Below are 21098 nucleotides of genomic sequence, written 5' to 3'. Positions count from 1 at the left end.
TATAATCCCTGAAAGTCCCTCCCTCTCCTCGGATAGTTTTGAAAATTCATACATAAATACTTGGTTTAATATCGCGGTCGGGTCGTGGCCTGAAAAATTTTTCTCGTATATAAAATAACCCAGGTTGATGATAAAATATACACGAGAAGCAAAGGGCGCGAAAGTGCGAGAGAAAAGGATAGAATTATTCACGAGCACCGTAGAAAGCACTCGGACGAGACTAGGATAAAATAAGCGCGATATTACGAGATGAATAACTACATCACGCCTAACGCTATAATAATTCATGAAGAGCATGTCCATGTTGCTCTCATGTTCCACTTCTACTTTGTCGTGCCTTTTGCCATTATCGTCGCCTTTTTACGGAGATTCGACAAAGCGCGAAGCTAGGACCTTGAACGACGAGTCGAAAGAAATTCGCGAAATACTGTCGTCCCAAGTTCGCGTTTGGCAAACGGCGACATTAGCCGGCAACTTCTCGGCTCGACTTTATCAGGAGTTTCTCCTCGGTCAAGATGCGATACTCGCGGCAAAAGATAAGCGAAAGAACGCGCGATTCAATAAAACGCAATTTCGTATGGCAAGCGACGCGAAGGGTAATCGCTGCTCTCCGATCGTTGATACGACGTTCGTACACTCGTACACTCATTTCGCCTTACGAGTCTAGTCGTTGATTTCGAGCATCCTGTCAAAGGACACAAAGGATGAAAGAGTCAAGGAACAATACGCATCCTAACCCACCCTACGCTACGCCCTGCCCCAGATACACTGAAATTAATTATATCCGCGAGTGTACGTGACAAAGGGGAAAGGTTGTAGAGGAACGGAAACTCCGCAATGGAATATGGAGGAGCGGGCAAAAGTTAAAGAGAGAAATGGGAGAGAAAGAGCACACGCGCGGGAGGAAGAAGGGGGAGAAAGAGAAATACGGAGGATGACGAGAGAGAAATGGAGGAAGTGGAAAGCCGGAGAGAATTCGTGTAACGAGCCTTCCCTATGTGTAGCAGAAATGTGCGAGAGACAGTCTCGTTAATCTCTCGTCAAAACATATTGTGCGCGCTTAAAATCCCACCGAGGGGGATCCACACGGCAGCTACCATTTAAAAACAAAATATTTTATAACCGTGTTTCTTTCCTCTCCGGCATGTAAGAAACGAAAACTTTACAATTAAAATCCTGCTTCGCGATATTTAACTTCATTCCATAAATATTTCATCTATATATATAGTAATAAAATCAAATTCTCTCTGCATATATTAAAAAGACACATTTTTCTCATTATATTTAATGTAATAAATGTATAACTAGATATATCTAAATCATCTGAATACATCTAATGTAATTTATGCACGTAATTTTCCTCGGTTTTGCCGAGCTCAAAAAGGTGTGGCTGTTGAAACGACAAGACTCACCCACGTAACGAATCTTTTCCGGTAAACTCGCACGGTCGAGAAACAAATATCCTAATTATAACACCCAAATATTTATGTAAATTTATAAGAATAAAACGCGCGCATATCTCTTATTATATAAACGATAAGTGAATTCCTATAATTAACGCGCATAAAGACACGAACCTTGACACGAACGCATAGCTCGATGATGATCACAGTTCGCTTATTTATCAGTGAAACAGTCATCGGTAATTACTCATCCTGCGCATTACATCAACGCGTTAATGAATTCGCGTCATAGCAAAGTCGCGCATAAATTATTATTAGCCGCATCGATTTAACGCGATAGCTTTATAGTTATAATGTCAAGTAAAAAGGACAATAAAATTTCCTGAATACATTCAAACGATTTCACATGCCGAATCAATAGCATAAATCAATTTGCGATTAATCAACTAGACGTTGAAATATCTAATTGACGCTTCGCTCGCGATACGGACTAACGTTAATTATATACAGCTTTCCATCAACGTATATAATACCGTTAACGACAAATACCCGCGACGCACTCGCGACTCCGATTCCCTTTCGAGGAATCACCAACACGCGTGCATGAGTGCGTAGACGCACGCCAATGCATTTACGCAACGCGACGCGACGCGGCAACGGCGTAGACTTTCCATGCGTGGGCGCGAGTAGGTGCGCTAGAGTTCGTGGGGATCGACTGTGGGTAGACTGGACCAAACATGGATGTTCTCTCGAGACACGACGCCCTTATCGGACGTTTCAAACTGCGTTATGGGATGAAGCCTCTGAAGAGAAAGGCGATTAGCCTCGTTTTCTCGAAACCTTGTCAAACGTTCTCGGTCTCCTTCGTTCGTTAGATACGCGTAGATGCTCGAGAGATACACTACCGCTCAAAAGTATTTGGCCACCCTTAATTTAAGAGAAAACTCGAAAACGAAATTGTATCTATTGCCTTTCATCGATGTTTATTGTTTATGCGCTAACGGAAAGTCGTTCTCAATAGCTATATTATAAATATCACTTCATGTTTACTAACAGATAGCTACAAAGCCAAATAAGGTATTTATGGCTCTTTTCCTAGAATGAATACTTTTAAGTTTTTACTACAAAGGTGTTTCATGGAATTTTTTTGTTTATTTGATATTTTAGAATGTAACGGATATAGATTTGCGTCAGTTATCTGCTGCCATTTGAACAGAAAACACATCTCTTGACGCATATTTTGCAAAAATAATATATAGATAGAGAAGATATAGATAGATATATAGATAATATATATATATATATATATATATATATATATATATATATATATATATATATATCTCTTGCAAAAATAAAAAACAACGCGATAACAAGATTTCAATTCAAGACTTTGTATCCATCGTACAATTTATTTTTTCGACAAACATGTAAAGTTATTTAAATCGAGTTTTTTTCCGAGACTAATATGTACACTACCGCTCAAAAGTATTTGGCCACCTAGGTAAATTGTGTTTAAATGACTATAAATAAATAAAAATCATTCATTTATATTAATCTATATATTATCTATATATATATTATTATATATATATATATTATCTATATATCTATCTATCTATCTATATATATAGATAGATAGATAGATAGATAGATATATAGATAATATATATATAATATATAGATTAATATAAATGAATGATTTTTATTTATTTATAGTCATTTAAACACAATTTACCTAGGTGGCCAAATACTTTTGAGCGGTAGTGTACATATTAGTCTCGGAAAAAAACTCGGTTTAAATAACTTTACATGTTTGTCGAAAAAATAAATTGTACGATGGATACAAAGTCTTGAATTGAAATCTTGTTATCGCGTTGTTTTTTATTTTTGCAAGAGAGATTCTAAGCAAATTTATAACTACCTTATAGACGAGATGCTGGGACTGGACAAAGGAGAAAGCGTACCATCTCCTCCCAGGAAGAAAAGTTTACGGCGAGACAACGCTGCCTATCCGGCAACATTTCGCAATTACATTACAATGGCAAAGTTGGCGATAGAGAGAGCGCACTTCGGCATTTCAGTTTTCAATTCTTATTTGAATTACGCGGAATAACAATGCGACTCGCAAACTCGCAAGTTTCGCCGCTCGGCCTGCCCGACTGTCGAGTAAGCATATTTGCGCATCTCCAGAAAGCATCCTTAAAACAAGAAGTACCCTCTTGGAAGAAAAACTAAGGCTATAACGTCGATTACTTTCGTCGACCAACTTTCGGAGAGGCGCGCGTCGGAGGAAAGTTTCGTCCGCCTCGTCCAAGATAAACGTACATGTGCGAATACGCGACATTTTGTCATCGCAATAGCAAGTATATATATACTTGAGTGCAAAAATGTTTACAAAAAATTAATTATCTATTTCGCAGAGACTGTTATCTTATCTTTCTCGTACAAGTATTGCATACAAGCATTTTTCAGACAAAAGTTCATTTGACGTAGCACGATTGTATACATGTTGTTGTTGAAACGATTATGAAATATATTTGACGATGCTACGCCAAGAGATTGTAAACCTCTCGAGAATCACTTCCTCCGTTCTGGTTCCGCTCGAGAAAATCTAAAGAATCTCGGTGCACCGAGGCGAGTTATCCTTATCCAGAAGTGGAAGGTCGTAGGCGGTTAGATTTCATAAGGGGAGATACGAATAATTGTCGACTGTACCGCGCGACAGGCTGTCGCCGAACAGAGTTAATAGAAAAAAAAGAAAGAAAAAAGAGAGAGAGAGAAAAACTAAATCGCTATGAAATTGAAAGAATGAGAGGGAAAGGTTCCGCGCGAATCGGAATTACTGCTGATATAGATATAAAAAGAGCGGTATCCGGACGACGAATCGAATATAATAAAGAATTTCCTGATGTATTAGAGCTATATAAAATTTGAAAGTATTTCTGAATTGGCAACTGATCGAAATACCCGCACGAAATAAAAGAGAAAAAAAACAGGAGAGGAAAAGGAAAGGGTGGAGCCGCGATACAAAATTGCTGAAATATTCTGTCATTTATGCGTTTCCGCGATATTGATTTTAATAAAATTTTATTAGTCGGATTTAGAAGTCGAAAAAGAGAAGAGCAACGAAAAAATCTGCTAATCTTGTTTGTAACAAGGAAATAAAGTATTAGATTGAGAATACATAATTGTAAGAATTATATAAAACCAATGTGTCATATATAAACGAATGCATGTAAGAGTTATGATTTGCATGTGTAAAACAGAAAAAGAGAGAGTAATTTATGTGATACATTTTTATTTTTCGTTAGTTAATATCGTTGCGATCTAATTAATAAAAAAACAATATGAAAAACAAAAGATACTACGTTAGATATGCGGAGAGAAGTCAAACGATGTATTTTAATCCGTCTCTAGGATCGACCATTTCATAATTTCGCCTCTCGAGGTTTATCCTCAAGGGACGCTTAAGAGGTCGTTCCTTGATGTACCAAACTCAATAAACGGGTAAAGGTGCGCGATGACACCAGGCGATATGCAAAACGCAAACGTACCCATCGGATCTGTCGCATAAATATGCATTAAGCGCGTCTGGGCGCATGTTGCATTAGTTTCGGGCAAATTATTTAGAATCAAAGCGGCGCGATTGTTTTATTTGCCATCGCGGCAACATATTCGGGATTCCAAGCGAGATTGGAATTTGAAATTTTTTCGAATCGCGGCTTTATTGAAATACGATCACGCATGTCGAGCGTAAAAATCAGCTTAATCAGCGTAAAAATGATAGCGTAATTCCGATACAGATGGACCACCTTTAAAAAAAAAAATCATACAAAGGTAGAAGCACAAACGTGCTTTCGAATCATAAACCACTTCGATATTTAGCTAAAACATTTCAATTAACAGTAACATAATTTTTCATTTACTTATTTATTGATACAAATTTTTTTTCGATATAGAATTTGAAAAATAAAGGATTAGATTTATCTCTTGCATGCGGCTTAATTGGACCGTATGATATGCAAGATAAATTTGTGTAGAGAAGATAAACTGTGTGTGTTTTGAAAACTAGATCAAAACAATTTTTCAGAGAGAAAATAGATTAAAATTTTTAGTAAAAAATATTATATATAATCATTCCCGAAGAAATGTACAAATCCTTCTCTGTATTAAAAAGCAAATAATTATTATTACCAAATTAATTATTAAAGTGCCTTTTGGAATTTTATATCAATATCTGAAATATCTCCAACCTTCACATACATTTATCTCATTATATGTTAATAATTGAATTGCATTCTCCAATTGAATTCCTCAATATTGATCAAAATTCTTCCAATTGACAATCACGATATTTTATTATTTTTATTACAATACAAAAAAATCACACAATTTGCCTCATATAATCTATTTATGTGAAAATAAATAATTAAAAAAGATAACTATTGTGTTTATAAATTTCATGTGCATTTCATTTTTAAAGAATAAATAAATCAACTTGAAAACTTTTTATCAAATATAACTGATCAAATTATTTAAAATAAAAAACATTTAAGATTCAGTTTTTGTAATAATACTATATTGAAAAATATGTAATGTAAAATTTATAAATAGTCTTTTAGTTTTTTCTTCCTTGTTATTATAAAAGATTATAGGATTCGTTTAAATTTAATTATGCATAAGGTCGATAATATTGAAAGATACCTTGAACTAATTGAATTGAACGTGATTAAAACGCCATTAGATAGAGGAATTAGAAGGAACAATGTTGCCTGATATTTTAAAAATTCATATCTCATTGTCAGTCCATTCACGCGAAAATTTATTCTGAAATTATCAAACGTCTCTTGTACCAAAATTTTAGCTGTACTTACTTAGCATAAATTTTCCATGCGGGTCATATAATTTTCTATACCCTTGAGCATTTCTCATCGTGTCGAGGAATTGCAAGCTTGAGAAATAGGAATGCGAACGTTCTTCGTGGAAAGCTCGAAAATTCTTAAAAGGAGAACTCGAAAAAGCGTACAAGAGGTAGCTTGTCGCCTGTGGGACAGCCTGAGCAAGATGGATGAAAGTTTTTTTTGGGTCCGGGAAGCCTGCGAAAACTGAAGAGTAACGAGCCAATTTTCACGAGACGGTCGCTTCTGCCACCCTTTCCGAGACGATAGGAAGTGGATTGCGGAGGGATTCTTCTTGATACTAGCGGCGACTTTTAGACTAAGAATTCGAGCGGTACCGAGTGTAACAATCTACCTCTGTCTTTATCTCCCTCTGTGTGTATGAATGTGTGTGCGTATCAAGAACCAGCGAGATCCTTGAAAGTCCAACCATACCGAGAGCAGCGGGAGCTTTCAAAAACCGCAGATTAAAGTATGACGACAAAGATAGGATAAGGTCCCTGAGGAAAATGAAGTCCTCATCGTCGGAAGACGGTGAACCGTTATCTAGAATTCTTTGTTGCGAAGCTCTCTTTAAAATGCCCGAATTGTGGTTTTAAAATTGTACGTTGGAAATAGACTAAATACTAAATCACACATTCGAATAACAATCGTCTGTATTAACTGAATATCGGTACAGGATATCATTAATAATGATGCGCCATGTATATTAAATGTGAATCGCTGTTATCGTCATTAACTCGTTTTGCGCAGAATGGGAAAAAGGACGCGAGATGATTTTAATTAACTTCGTAATTACTAATTATTATGTCATTAATTTGTTATACGGGTATAATTTAGCTTTCACATTAGGTAAAACATACGACGTAAATTTGCGTATAGTTGCAATTATGTCGCACTCATCCCGCGTGTTTTGCGTGCATAACACGCGACGGATTCGGTTGCATTAATTCTTAGCTAAGTATCCGATAACACTCCCTTTACCTAAACCGCCTTTGATGTGGTTCGCCTTCATCGGTGGTTTCCAACGCGTGGACGATAGTATTTTCAAAGCGGGCGAGCAACGCGCAAAGTGTTATACTTTTGTGCAGAACATTATTTCAATCGAAAACACTACAGGACATCTTTTTACGATGACAAGTTTATTTCAAAAAGAGAGGCGAAACGAAATATGTAACAAGAATGTAGAAGGAATCTCTTTTCTCTCTCCGAAGGTTTTGTCCTCCTTTTCTCGAAAATCCGCGCAGACTTTATTCAATGTGTCTCCTTATTTGAAAGCTGCTTTACTACCTATTTATTTTTTATTATATTTATTTATTCACGTGTACCTGACTCTGACGTCTATTAGTGTAGTATAACAAATACGTGGTTCGCAAGAGGCGAAACTTAATAGAAATGTTGATCGATCGCACGCGATAGTTGAGTTTCAAAGTTCATGTCTCATTAAAGAATACCGTCGTGAGAAATAATTATAGGCGAGAGTGTTTATTAGAACGGGATCCGGTAGCGAACTTCCGGGAAATATAGAACGCGAAAAACGCAAATTTCAAGAGAGCTTTGTTCGTGGGCGTTTAATGGCTGGTGCTCGTAAAATACTTGAGAATCTCATACGAAAATTACCGCCTGACCCCGATATTCCCTCCTCTTTTCCGGAGCTCTCTTTCCCCCGCTAGTCGCGTGCCGCGGTGAATTGCGCGATTATTTGAGATATAAGTTGACCCATTCTTTTCCAACGTGTTATTAGGCGCAGGTGAAATCATTTATAATGACTATAGAACCTGGTAAAAAAATCAGATAAGAAATGCAATAGTCTGTATTTAATTTTACGGCAAAAGCGATAAGCTTGATTTCGATGAAACGCGACTTATTTGTTACTAATCGTAGAAAATCTGTCTTTTATTAATAATAGTAGACGAGTTTAAATTTTCTCGTCTTTTAAAGCGCTATTTTACAATGCATTAAAATTATACATGTTCCTGGATAATCTTTGCGCGAAAATCTTTGGTCGATTCTTCCGCTCGAGATTCGTATTTCGAGTGCATTTTATCGAGCGCGAATTAAGGCTCCTCTCACGTACGCGAACGGACCAAATAAGGAGGCAAGTCTTAAACGAGACGAGTTGTGCCAACAAACTGTGCGCGGATACCCAGGAGACTACACGTAGAAAATTTAGCGCTCAACTATTAATTAATCATTTCGAGAACTCGACGAAATGGCGATACGTAATACTCGCGAAAATCAAATTTTCCACCTTCAATTTCAACAATCACGCTGCGCGCAAAAATTTCGACATATTTATAATATATAAACATTGCAATATCGTTATATATATCACTTGGAATGATATTCATTTTTTCTTCCTCGTCCATTACTTATCAACTCCGCAACGTTATCATCTCTCAAATAATATTAACGTAATTGCGCAAAATTTATACGTAATCGAAATACGAGAACAATGCGGTTTGCCAAGGTAAATAGAATCCGTCTCGATTTACTCGCTACAAACGGGAGTAAGTTTGACCATCGAGTTGCCAAGTGAAATGAATAGGCGTCCAGCAAAGTTGTACACGTTGATAGACGTTGCCGTTTCTACGAGAGACTCGCGGACGGATTAATTAATGAGGCGTACGCCTGTAGTAGCGAACGTATGCGTCATCGATGGAATTCGAGGAAAATTCGCTCGATGCTCGATTACCAGCAATTTCCGACAAAATTGTTTCGCTTCCGCGTTTACGATATTAATCAAACTTAATTTCTTCCGCCGAGATCAAGTCGACACGACGGTGACATCGTTGTCCACGGCTCTGTCTATCAATTATCGACTCGCACACGTCGAGGAAAGGTGTAGAGCGGCGCTTACATCAACGTGCCGACCAACACCAACCGTCCTATCGAAAGACATGCCCTCGTTCTCCTCACGTGTCACACTTATACATACGGCGAGTGTACGTGTACGTGCGAGAGCGGTACGTTGGACCACGACACGACGAACGGACGCGTTGCCGTAAAAGGCCATTAATGTCCATCGCTTGCGGATCTTCATCGCTCGTATATCGGCGTCCCTTTCAGCGAGAAAAGCGATCGTACGTAATCTTCTCGAATTGAAAAACTACGTTGGCGGCCTGTGCGATTTTCCCGAATAATAATCGCTCGAAATTAAATTTGGCGTCAGCTGATCGCGATTCCGAGCGAGATTCGCCTCGCTTTAACCGCACGTCATTCATCGTTTCTGTGCAAATCTTTGTTTACCGTATAACGTCTGATATCCGTATATCCGTTCTCCGATAATAAGAAAGGAGAATTCCTAAGACGAATATAGTCGCTCGTTGACATTTCTTAATCCAGGAATCTGATATTACGGAGATTTTTCAATTCGACAATTTCAAAAGAAGAGAAAATAAATAAATTCCATTGTTATATTAAAAAAGATATTACGAGAGAAAAAATTTCATTCGAATTTCGGTGTATTCTCGATTTTCACGGAAATACCACATCGAGTGCATCGAAAGCCAAGTTTGCGTTTTAGAGAAGATTCTTTCTTAACTATAATGCGCAAAAAAATATGAGAATATTTAAAAGCTCCTCTTATGGTTAAGCGCCGAGGCGATTTGCGTGCATTTTCCGCGAGAAGGCAGCGAGATTATTACCAGCGATATTTCATCGAGCCGCTAAAACCAGCCGGCGGTCGGCTTTCGACTCTCCTCTCCTTTCCTCTCCTCTCCACTCCTCTGTACATTGCTTGCATTAAAGGTCGCGCAATTGTAAAATGTAACTACGTGTAAGCGCGCGGTGTATATGAGATTTATGGGCGCGAGCGCCGCCTCCTCTCCGAAATTTATCCCCCCCCCCTTGCGTCCCTCCCGCTTTCCCTTCGCCAAATTCCGCGCTCCTTTTTCGCAAGATAATAATTTCTACACGGAAGAGAAAGAGAGAGAGAAAGGAAGAACAGTCTCGGAAACGTTTTGGGAAAAGAGATTCTTTACCGAGGGATTATCATCGGGATACAAAAATTTTTTTTGAATAGTTTTAATAATCATTGCGGGAACTCTCCACGAGAATCCTCATATTTGACTGACGCAAACTACTCTACTCCCGCTTTCCCTTCGCCAAATTCCGCGCTCCTTTTTCGCGAGATAATAATTTCTACACGGAAGAGAAAGAGAGAGAGAGAGAGAGAGAGAGAGAGAAAGGAAGAACAGTCTCGGAAACGTTTTGGGAAAAGGAATTCTTTACCGAGGGATTATCATCGGGATACAAAAATTTTTTTTGAATAGTTTTAATAATTATTGCGGGAACTCTCCACGAGAATCCTCGTACTTGACTGACGCAAACTACTCTAAAGTACTCTGAGGTACCATCTGTCAAGTACCGGCATGCAGCGGCGTAACACGAATTATTGTTGCGCAAACTTTGCCGTGCGAGAGGTTTAACAAGATACGTTACATTCCAGTGAAGTAACCTTAAGGCTGTTTTTCGATAGCGGAGACGCGAGTGATGATGCGCTTCACGATCGACCGCTTCTCGTCGGTCCATCCACAGAGAACCGAATCTCTAACGCGCGCGGCTTTTATTATTTTTTTTTCGGCGAGATTCTTTTTTGCACAAGCCTCGTAACGTAACGATAAAAAAAAAAGAGTCGAATCTTGTCCAATCAATACTGCGTGCACCTTTATAGATTGTTATCCTAGCTATTAGTTAACGTATCGACAAAATCGACGTTACAAAACGCGTACAAATATTTTGTTCGCATATTTGCCATCGTCAAAACACAACCATTATTCCATGTAACGTAAAAAGTGTACTTTTACAATATATTAAATTTTCATTCTCTCTCTTTCTCTTTCTATTTAAGACTGAAATTCTCTAATTAAGACTCATTCTCTCTCTTTCTCTTTCTAATTAAGACCGAATACAAATTGACGATAAAGAGATATAAACAAGGAATAAATATGTAACTTGGTTGGTATCTGTCGCGGTGTGTACTCAAGGATCCATTTATTTATTTAAAATTTACTCCCTCTCATTAACCAATTAAGAAGATTGCGCGCTACAAACTTGCTCCGATTCTTTCCAAAGTTTCTATTAACAAGACTAACAACGGAGCCCCGTTACAGCCCGTTATCGGGGATAAACTCGATCTTTAGCGTAACTCCCCCAGCGTGAACGTCTACTTATTACGCAAACAAAAGTTCAGAGCGAGAAAGAGAGAGAGAGAGAGAGAGAGAAAGAGAGAGGGAGGAGAAAGAGAGAGAGAGAGAGAAGAGAGCGAGACGCGCGTCACCTCCCGATCCGGCATTCATTGACATACGTTGCTCCGAAATAACGTTTTGCTTTCGCCAAGAGGCGAGCTCGAACATCTCTCTTTGAACACGAGAAAAATGTCGTATATATCATTATTCCGATATATTCAAATCGTACAAATTCCACGTATGTACAATTATTCCGACTTGACGCGCAATGGCGCGAGCAAATATGTTTCACGATAAAAGTGACCTGACAAATTTGCCTGTCGTTTGTTTATCTCAGTCATTCGTATTTTGAAATTGAAATGAAATCGTTATCGCTGAAAAATGCGAGACGACAAATTTTCGAAGAAATTCGCGAAAGCGGCCTACTTCGGATTTGAACGCCACTGGCCGATGACGAGACGCCAAGAATCCGCGAGAATATCTCGATCGTAATACTTAACTTTATAAAGAGAAAGGTAGCGCGCGTTGTGTTTGTATAAAACGTTGATGCCGCTGATTCGTCGAGTCACGTATCGACGATGTTTGGAGTCGTCGCGATACAGAGAAACGTCCGCGATGTCCCGATCCTCGAGACGCGGATTCCCGTTCGGGAGTCGCCTTCTCTCTCTCTCTCTCTCTCTCTCTGTCGATCGTGTCGCGGATACGATAAGCAGATGGGTACTCACCTCGGTAGCGGCGTTGCATCCCGCGAGGATCACCACGGCCGTGCTCAACAGAATCCAGTGTATCCTTAGTCGCATTTTTATCCCGTAATCTCGATGGGCCCCGCTCACGGTGCCCGCTCCGTTGTATTCACGCGCACGAATTCCGGGACGAGCAGCCGCGAAGAAGCCGCGTAACGTAGCCGAACGTATAGGAATAAACCACTAAAAAAAATCCCCCGGAACAACAACGCGACACACACCACACTGATCGATGAACCGCGAGACACTGGCGGCGCGACGATCGCCCGCTATCGTCGACTAGACGACCGCGACTGGCCGCCATGTTACCGCGCCGCCCCCTCCGCCGCGTTCGGCGCCATCTGTCGAGAGCGCGACGAGTCAGATGGGTAGATCGCCGCGGTCGATAAGCGGCAATTACGATAACGATCTGTACCGCGCGTGAATTTGTAAACGTATTGCGGTATTTGACATTCTTTAAATAAGACCTGTCGGAATGATTAATTAATCCACCATTAATTAATTTGTAGAATTAACAATAAAATTCCTAACGATACAATTATATTATATAATAGATATATAGTAGAAATATATTGTTGATTAAATGATTTTGGTCCAAATAATCATAATTACTGTCGATAAGAATCGCAAATTTATTTCCAATTTATTTCATGCGAATCGCGAAACGCAATTTTGAAATAGCAATGCACGAGAATCGCGCTAATTCTTCTTATCTCCAGTGGATAAATCTTTTTCCAGGTCTTTCAAAAATCTCAGATTTTCGTTTATGCCGCGATTATGTTCTTCGATTTTATTCCGCATTACTTGTACTTCTCTCTGCATGTGTTTTATCTCGTCTTGGGTCTTTTCCTTGACGACTTTCAATAATTTCTTATTCTAAATATTTACATAACGCGTTGCATGTTATGGCTATACGTTTCATCATAAAATAACGTCTTGCGATGATACCTGTTTGTAATAATATTCTGTTTTATATGCAACATCGCTGAATGACGTTTGGTTCTTCTTTATGTGCGAATCATGCTTCTTTCTTCTATTAAAATATCTAAAACTGAAAGATATGCGCTTGCACTTATATTGTCAATCGAAGAAAAATGACATAACCACAAGCGAAACATCTGTAAATCAAATATTTTTAAATTTTTTAAATACCTGGGCATATGCATTTTTCTATAAACATATCGAAACATTGCGTATGTGTAATTACTAAATAAAAAATTTATTATGCGATAGATATTTAATGTATAAATTTTTTTATGATTCACTAATTAAGTAAAAAATATTTTTGAAAGGTTATACAAGGCCGGATAAAACAAACTCGCATCCGAGTTTTGAAAGATCAAAATTGGCGCGCCTTATTAATCATCTTAAAATAATTTAACGTTAAGACGAGGTTAAACAATAATGAAAAACACGTTTTATTTTCAAGTATATAACTGTCTTTCAGACATTTAAAGTACAAAGACCTCTTACGATAGTCTCCCCAAAAAGATAACCACTCTATATAATATTCGAGTTCATGCTTAAACAGTTAAATTAAGAGCATTGCCTTTAATATCTATGTAACATTTTGTACATAAGAAAAAAATTGCTGCAATATTCTATTATTTCTACTATTTCCAATCTTTTTATATTGAAATTAATAGTATTGCCAAAATTAGAAATATTACGCTAATAAGACTTGACGCATTCACTCATTCTTATCCATATCTGTAATCCGGTTTTTGTGACGATTTATAGCTTCCTGATGACGCTTAATTTGCTCCTCGTGGAATGAGATTTCATCGTGAAGGCTCTCTCTCATCTTTTGTAATTGTTCCTTTTGCTGAAATAAAATTTTTAAACTTATATAATAAGCAAATGAAATTGTAATGCAAAGAACGTTAAAAAAAGAGAAAAAATACTAACCAGATTATGAAAGTATTGATCTTCACGAGCAGCTTCCATCTTTCCGAAAGAACCACCAGCTTCACGAATGGAACCACCACCACCACCTCCTTTTCCAGCACCAGAACCAGGTTCTCCAGACATTCTTACCTGACTATAATACACAATATATTTAAAATATAACAAAATATTTAAAAATAAAGAATCTTTATTTAAAAAGAAAATAGGATATTATTGAAAGGGGTTATGCCTACTACTATCTACTAAAGCATTACATAATGTTATGACAATCATTTGGGTCATATGTCACAAATCTATAATACATTAAAGAGAGTCAATTTTGCATTTAGCGAAAAAATAAGATCATTTTTGTAGATTCGGAAAAGAAGATATGCAAGTGCGAAATAAATAAAAAAGACTAAAATTTACGTCCGTGATGGAGGAAAATACCGGGTAAGAAGCATGAATAAAAGGTATATATTCGTGTAATTCGTATAAATTATCGCGTTTTCGAAAGTATCGTTGCGGTACCTTAACGCAGAGATATTCCGCGAAAACGTCGTAATTGCTCGTTGCATTTTTTCTCGATCACTAATCACTCGATATCAGACTTGGCAGAGCGACAAGAACGACTTGGAGCGGTCTCTTGTCGTAAACGCTTATTCTTAGAACGTAAAACTCATTGTCAGTCGCGCCCGGCGATGCTGGCGCCGCGAATATCACGGACTCCCGCGATTTCAAATGTCGAACATTCTTTCCTCGAGCATTTGGATTAAATTATAATCGACAATACATCAATAAGAATGTTGAGCCCGAGGGGTAAACCACTGAGGGCATTGCGGTGTACAGATTTGAGGAATTATTGGGCATTGCTTGGGCATTACTTGGGCATTATTAGGTTTTATTGAAGTATTAATGCGTATTATGGACGTTATTAAAGTATTATTAAGTCTTTTTTTCCAAATAATAATTTTAAATTTATTAAAATTTAAATTATTAAATTTTAAAAATTTAGCAGTAATGCCCAAGAATTGGGCATTAGTAGGCATTAGTGTACATAATTTTGATCAGCGGTTTACCCCTCGGTTGAGCCAAATGAATCGACCTATAATATTCGGCGGCTTGATCTTCCATCAGCTGCTTCTTGATCTCGGATGTTTTCAATTCGTTAATGGCAGTCTGTTTTTGCAACTCCGCACGTTCCAGCTCGATGTGCAACATCCGCAATTTGATCTCGTGCTCGCGTTGCGTGGACTTGAAGATCCACGTGGCTCTCTGCACCGATTTGTCCTTGTCGGACGAGACCGGATCGTTCCAACCCACGGAAGCGGAGGATAACTCGTTTCTCGCGTCGTTGCGTTCTGTAGCTTGAAAGAAGAACAAACTCGTTTGCTGTATTTCGCGCGTAGAATTTAGACAAAAAAAAAAAAAACATCCGTGTACCATCGTCAATACGGGATGTCGAAACGCTGTCGGGGCAAGTAGTTTTTTGTTCGACAAGATCTACGGGCTCGTCCTCCGTCGCGATCCTGGAACGCTTCTGCGGCAAAAAGCTGTCATCCGACAATTTTTGCGACAGCTCGCCGCGACTGTTCTCGTCCTCCGTATCGCTGTTGACCTCGATCTTAATCTCGTGTCCCGGCCCTAAATAATTGTCCCGATTTTGAATTTTGAATACAAGGATAATTTCGAAAGTAGCGAGGAGTCGCTCGAAAACCGCGTCCGAGAGCCCAACCTGACGTCTCCGGCGTAGGTAACGTCAATTTATCCAGGATGACGTGTAACGCCGTCCGATTTGTCGGATTTTCATTATCCTGACTACTGTCGTCCGAACGATCGGCCTCGCAATCGTTCTTACGCACGCTTTCCATCAGTCGCCATACCTCGATCGAAAGATTCGACGGGTGGGACTTGGCGGCCGCTTCCGGTCCCAAAGTTCGCACCTGCGCGAACGAGACGCACCGTAAGAAAGAGAGAGAAAAATTTATGTTTAAAAAAAACGCGTCTCGAATCTTAAACAATCTTAAACGACCGCACCTTTTCGGCGTACGTATACATCTCCATCCTCGCCTGCGCCTTCATCCGTCGCCATTGTTCCCTGATCCTGGTAATGTCCCGGTCCGCGGAGAATCTGCCGCGAAATGCGCAATAGATCTGTTGCCAGGCGAGGGACTTCATCGCGGACGCGGCCGCGTCGATCTTCTTGTTCTCGATCGCGTTCACATGGTGCTTGATCAGGGTAAACAAGGCGCTCTTCTCCTCGGGGATCCAATTCTGCGTCCTCTCCCTCTTCTTCAGCAGCACCGTGGTCGCTTCCGCGGACATGCTCCTTTACGCTAACGGGGCGCCGTTAACGGCTTTGCTCAAAGGAAGCACCGACTTTTGTCTAATTTGAAGTTAATCCAAGCCGATTCGCGGATACAAACGATGTCTCCTACACGCGCATTGATCCACCGCTGTTTCGCGGCCTCGTTTGCTTGTTTAAGCGCGGTTTTAGAACAGTCAGCTGTTTAGTTGCTACCGACGTCGCCGATGTGTCTACCGAGTGTCTCTCGAAACTTGAAAGTCGCCACGATTAAATCATCTACTTTGATTAGATTACATTTTTAAAAATCTCTCTCTTTACACCTTACAAATTATCATTTTATCAATATGCATCGATTTTTGTTTCCGTGATTAATTCGAAAAGCGTGACGTGACGTTTCATTTACGATTAATACGTGTGTCTGCAATAAAATTTTTAATATATAACAATATGTATATATCTACGAGACACTATATTTTTGCTTCTTATATAAAATTTGCTAAACAATATTAAATTAAATTGTATTATGGACGGAACGCGAAGGACGCATTGGATGAAACACGAGCGTTCAGAGCGAAATGCAAAGAGGAGAAGATAATGTTGAAGGTCGGTAGTGTAAACAGCCGAGTGATAAGCAAGCGACTTAAACCCGAACTAAAGGACGACTAAACGTCGGCCATTTTGGCACAGTACTAGCTAGAACGCGCTCGATATTAACAAATCTCGGTTCGCGGGACGGGAGAGGAGAGAGGACGAGATGAGGACGGGAAGAGAGAGGGATATCCGACGTTCCGCGCAACGCAAACATTGTTTCGTTTCATTTCGCGACCCGTCGCGGAATCATATTGCGCCGATTCCAATATTTCCATTGTTTTATTGCGATTCCAGTTGATCCCCACCTCTCTCGTCGAGCGTCGTCGCGCCCGCGTTTTTCTCTATGTTATCTGTCCCTACGAATACCTCGACAATCAATTGTCATCGATAGATTATCTTGGCACCTTTGTGATAAGAAAAATTCTTAGATTATACTTCCAAATGAGCAAAGAATAATATATAGAGATAAGTGTAAAATTTTAGCACACACACATATAATTCTTTTTTTCATTGCTTACTCGCTATTTTTGTTCTATTAAATCAGTTCTGGAAATTCACACACAGATCACATTTAAAAAATCGATAGCGTTATTTTTCTTCGTTTCTATCTTCCCAATCTATCAAAAAAGTTAACAGAAACGTTCCACTTTACTGCGCAATCATAATCACACTATTTGCAATCTCTCTCATTCTTGTTCTTTATACGTTCTTGAGTTTTATGATCGGTTTATATAACACATCGGAGTAAGTTAGTTGCATGCGCGAAAATTAAACGCCCGCGAAAAGAAAGTTTTTAATTCCTCGAGCAAAACAAAAAATGCTGACAACACAAAGTTACAGCACGACAAAATGCTTGTCGCGTAATCTCGAGTTTATCGAAAAAGATTGCTAAATCGAAATCTGTTTATTTCGAACATTTTTAAAGCTTATTGATAATTTTGTAAAGACGCTTCACGACTGCCTCTCTCGGTCGCCGACTAAATAATTGATCTTGATTCCCTTCTTCTCTTGGTGCCAAAATATCCAACAACATTCATCAGAATTATCAGAAGCAGCAATCCGGCCATGTCCCACCAAAAATTTCCTTCGATGTATCCATACTCTGCTAAAACTTCCGTTCCATTCGATAAACAAGGCAGATCACGATTGATTGGACAATCTAAAAAAATATCAGAAATTAGTAAATGTGTTCGTTCATCTATAATTAACAACTGATATTCTTTAATCGATATTACATTACCAATGTTCTTTACTTTCGTCCAGTATATTATTGATAGAGCTTCGGTAGAGTAATAGAACATCGACATATATTTAAAGTACGCCAAGTAGCTCGGCAGAGTTCTATAAAAATAAGGAATATTTGATATACTATATTAATCGATTCATCATACAATATATATATATATATATATATATATAATATCGATATAATGCTTTACCGGAGATTGTAAAATACACCCGCCATCAAAAGGAGCAGCAAGTCGAGCAGTACCATTATCGCGGTAACAATATCGACATTGGTGATCCAACTGGAAGTCATCATGCCGTATGCGATACCGCAAATCGCTGTCGTCATCGTACAGAGACAATAAAAGCAACAGTCGATTAGCCAAAATTCGGAGTGTAACAGGAAATATATCACGATTGTGAACAAAAGTGCTTTGAATATTGCCTTGGGTATCTGAAGAATTTTATATCATAATTATATGTTAATCGTTTCGATTCGTTTTTTTTCACGGTGCGTTAAATAATTACCAAGCCCAAAATAATGGCGACGTAATAGGGTCCTGGCGCATATACGGTACTCTCACGAAGATAAAGAACAAGCCCACCGGGTATTTCGTAAATGACCGAATAGGCGACTGTAAATATAATTTCAGATATCATCAAATATAACGCGCCTCGAACACTTTGTATTCCCTCTTGCGTCGATGAATTAGTGTCGATATAAAAAATACCGACAAAGATTACGGATAGCTGCAAGATTATATAATAGTTTTTCTTTTACATTAAAAATTATTCACGTTTGAAAATATCAAAATTTTTTGTTTTTTATTTTATTTATTTATTACCGAGAAAGAAAACCATGCGATCCAATTGTCGGAAACTGTCCTTTTATCTTGCAAAAGTATTCTCCAGAGCAACCAATAAAATTGTACAAACCATCCAGATTTTCTATAACAAAGATATATATATAATAATCAATTAGATCTATAGAGATTCTTTTAAAAGAGATTCTTTTTCATTTTTTATTTTAGTACTTTCGTGGAACAATGTGAAAAATTGTTTTCCCATTTTCGACCGTAGGAATTTTTGATAGTGATGATTGCCAGAAAGCTCGATATAATTCAATATTGTGATCTGTTGTCTCCGATCTGTTTCGGCGTGATAGAATGTTTACGTAATATTCAGACTTGTCGTAGTTTACAGGACAGTGATAATCCTGGCTATGCAAACATTGTTTTGTCATTATTACTCGTAGCGATTTAATGCAACTGCTATTAATCAAAATGTCATGTTTACCTTTTAAAAAAATCTGTAGCATTTTCCAACGTTCCAAAGTATATCGATCTTCCATCAGCCATTAATAACACGTGACTGAACGTATTGTATATTGTCATACCCGGTTGATGAATTGTACAAAAAATTATCGTGCCTCTCGAAGCAATCAGTTTTAACAATTGCACGACGCATGTTGCGGCAAAAGTGTCCAGACCTATATTTAATAATAATGAACATAATCAAATTTCTTTCCCGCAAAGCGATAACTTTGACATTCTCACCTGTAGTTGGCTCATCTAGAAAAAATATTTTTGGCTGCGTCACTAATTCCGTGGCTAACGACAAACGCTTTTTTTCACCACCCGATAGTTTCGATATGAGAGTATCAATACATTCGTATAATGCAAGGTCTCGCAAAAGTTGTTCGGCTAAGGATTTTCTTCGTAATACGCTACAACTACTTTCCATTTTCAGAGCACACTAAAGAAAAATACATGCTTGATATCAATTCTAATATGTATATAATATAACAATTTCTCCTTATTGCAAAAAAATTATATTGTAAAATTTAAATTCGCTCTCAAAATTATATTTAATTAAATTTAATTAAATTTAAATTCGTTCCCAATCGCAATTCGTGAACAGAAAGAGCAAAGAGAAATAAGCGAAATCGTTTATTAAATATATCTCTTCAATACCACAAATGACATATATTCTCTTGGTGTGAGTGCAGATGGCAGAGCGTCAAATTGCGGCATATAACTCGATATTTCTGCCATCGTTTCTTTGGAAATGTCGTGCCCATTGATCTTCACTGTGCCCGAAGTTAATTTAAGCCTTCTTGCCAGAGCAGCAAGAAATGTGGTTTTGCCGGCGCCGCTAAAGAAATAAGTCTATCCTTGACGTGAATTTATCGTAAAATTATCATGATTAGATATGCTAATATTTTGCGTACCTCGGTCCTAATATAGCAAACATGTTACCAGTTTCTGCGTATCCGGATACTAAAAAAAGTATCGATATTGATAAATATTATTTATCGATAAATTATTGAACAACAGATATTTAATTTAATCTAGATCTTAATAGATTCGTTTTTCGCTGCTATTTTAATATCGATAAAATATTACCTCCTTTCAATATAGTAAACGTTTTCACGCACTTTTTACACGAGAATTTGCACCACACTTTTCCCGAACACTCATCATCTTTAACAGACACACTAACGGTCAAATTTTCCCAGAACAGTTGAGAAAATTGAGAAGTCATCTCGGTCGAATCTGTTAATTGTATCATTGTAACTATTCATTTCTAAACGTTCTAAAAAGCTTCTCTGCTTAATATTTGTCAGAGCGTTTTGAAACTACAAAAATGCGCTATCTTTATTTCTCTGTTTCTTAACATTTCTTATCACCGTTATCTAAAGTCATATAGATGCTTGGGAGAGAGATTAATGTACCAGACCTTACCTAATTTTGAATTACAGACAGATATTTATCACTATATAATTTCAGATAAATATTGTGGAAAAGGAAGTTGGATGATAAGAAAAGATAGGATGATGGATAAATGTA

At 38.1% G+C, this 21098-nt stretch overlaps 4 protein-coding genes across 6 annotated transcripts in view; all 4 read right to left on the bottom strand.

Moving 5' to 3' along the window:
• Sdc (Syndecan) overlaps window positions 1–12518 on the bottom strand; it is a 69373-nt gene extending 56855 nt beyond the window's left edge. The window contains exon 1 of the mRNA XM_083084374.1: window positions 12219–12518. Within this exon, the coding sequence (XP_082940500.1) occupies window positions 12219–12293 (75 nt within the window). The 5' untranslated portion in view covers window positions 12294–12518. The remainder of the gene's footprint in view (window positions 1–12218) is intronic.
• Window positions 12519–12814: 296 nt separating this feature from the next.
• On the bottom strand, window positions 12815–13488 carry LOC145962899 (uncharacterized). Its single transcript, XM_083084377.1, has 3 exons — window positions 13389–13488; window positions 13185–13287; window positions 12815–13112 (listed from the first exon to the last, which is right to left on the bottom strand). Exons 1-3 carry the CDS (start codon window positions 13424–13426, stop codon window positions 12936–12938), a joined length of 318 nt encoding a protein of 105 aa, XP_082940503.1. The 5' UTR covers window positions 13427–13488; the 3' UTR covers window positions 12815–12935.
• A 142-nt stretch (window positions 13489–13630) lies between these two features.
• Window positions 13631–16463, bottom strand: LOC145962895 (uncharacterized). 2 transcript variants are annotated; one of them, XM_083084371.1, is made up of 6 exons: window positions 16161–16463; window positions 15859–16066; window positions 15567–15767; window positions 15229–15490; window positions 14145–14277; window positions 13631–14061 (listed from the first exon to the last, which is right to left on the bottom strand). In XM_083084371.1, exons 1-6 carry the CDS (start codon window positions 16446–16448, stop codon window positions 13927–13929), a joined length of 1227 nt encoding a protein of 408 aa, XP_082940497.1. In that variant the 5' UTR covers window positions 16449–16463; the 3' UTR covers window positions 13631–13926. The 2 variants fall into 2 exon arrangements, with proteins under 2 accessions (XP_082940497.1, XP_082940496.1); XM_083084370.1 differs by lacking the exons at window positions 13631–14061; window positions 14145–14277 and having other exon boundaries at window positions 14700–15484; window positions 16161–16448.
• A 1535-nt stretch (window positions 16464–17998) lies between these two features.
• LOC145962890 (protein brown) lies at window positions 17999–20879 on the bottom strand. 2 transcript variants are annotated; one of them, XM_083084360.1, is made up of 11 exons: window positions 20655–20879; window positions 20480–20528; window positions 20223–20403; window positions 19806–20004; window positions 19546–19738; window positions 19284–19469; window positions 19095–19197; window positions 18778–18999; window positions 18462–18703; window positions 18258–18363; window positions 17999–18181 (listed from the first exon to the last, which is right to left on the bottom strand). In XM_083084360.1, exons 1-11 carry the CDS (start codon window positions 20818–20820, stop codon window positions 18128–18130), a joined length of 1701 nt encoding a protein of 566 aa, XP_082940486.1. In that variant the 5' UTR covers window positions 20821–20879; the 3' UTR covers window positions 17999–18127. The 2 variants fall into 2 exon arrangements, with proteins under 2 accessions (XP_082940486.1, XP_082940485.1); XM_083084359.1 differs by having other exon boundaries at window positions 18263–18363; window positions 20655–20876.
• Window positions 20880–21098: the final 219 nt, after the last annotated feature.

Source organism: Camponotus vicinus, unplaced genomic scaffold (assembly GCF_025532165.1).
Source record: "Camponotus vicinus isolate PSW18456_S1 unplaced genomic scaffold, iyCamVici1.0 SCAF_12, whole genome shotgun sequence".
NCBI classification, from domain to species: Eukaryota; Metazoa; Arthropoda; class Insecta; order Hymenoptera; family Formicidae; genus Camponotus; species Camponotus vicinus.
The sequence above is the reverse complement of the archived record's forward strand: the minus strand, read 5'-3'. Positions and strand labels throughout refer to the sequence as shown.

Bases quoted from the DNA above. Each gene is read 5' to 3' on its own strand.
- LOC145962899 (XM_083084377.1), bottom strand. From the start codon at position 13,426: ATGTTTCGATATGTTTATAGAAAAATGCATATGCCCAG. The intron at 13,288-13,388 runs GTATTTAAAAAA...CATATCTTTCAG, and splicing joins AGAAAAATGCATATGCCCAG to TTTTAGATATTTTAATAGAA. The intron at 13,113-13,184 runs GTATCATCGCAA...GTAAATATTTAG, and splicing joins CAGAATATTATTACAAACAG to AATAAGAAATTATTGAAAGT.
- LOC145962895 (XM_083084371.1), bottom strand. From the start codon at position 16,448: ATGTCCGCGGAAGCGACCACGGTGCTGCTGAAGAAGAGGGAGAGGACG. The intron at 14,278-15,228 runs GTCGATTCATTT...TGTGTATTATAG, and splicing joins CAAGCCGCCGAATATTATAG to TCAGGTAAGAATGTCTGGAG. The intron at 14,062-14,144 runs GTTAGTATTTTT...ATTTTATTTCAG, and splicing joins ATCAATACTTTCATAATCTG to CAAAAGGAACAATTACAAAA.
- LOC145962890 (XM_083084359.1), bottom strand. From the start codon at position 20,820: ATGATACAATTAACAGATTCGACCGAGATGACTTCTCAATTTTCTCAA. The intron at 19,739-19,805 runs GTGAGAATGTCA...TATTAAATATAG, and splicing joins TCTAGATGAGCCAACTACAG to GTCTGGACACTTTTGCCGCA. The intron at 19,000-19,094 runs GTAATAAATAAA...ATAATCTTGCAG, and splicing joins TCGCATGGTTTTCTTTCTCG to CTATCCGTAATCTTTGTCGG.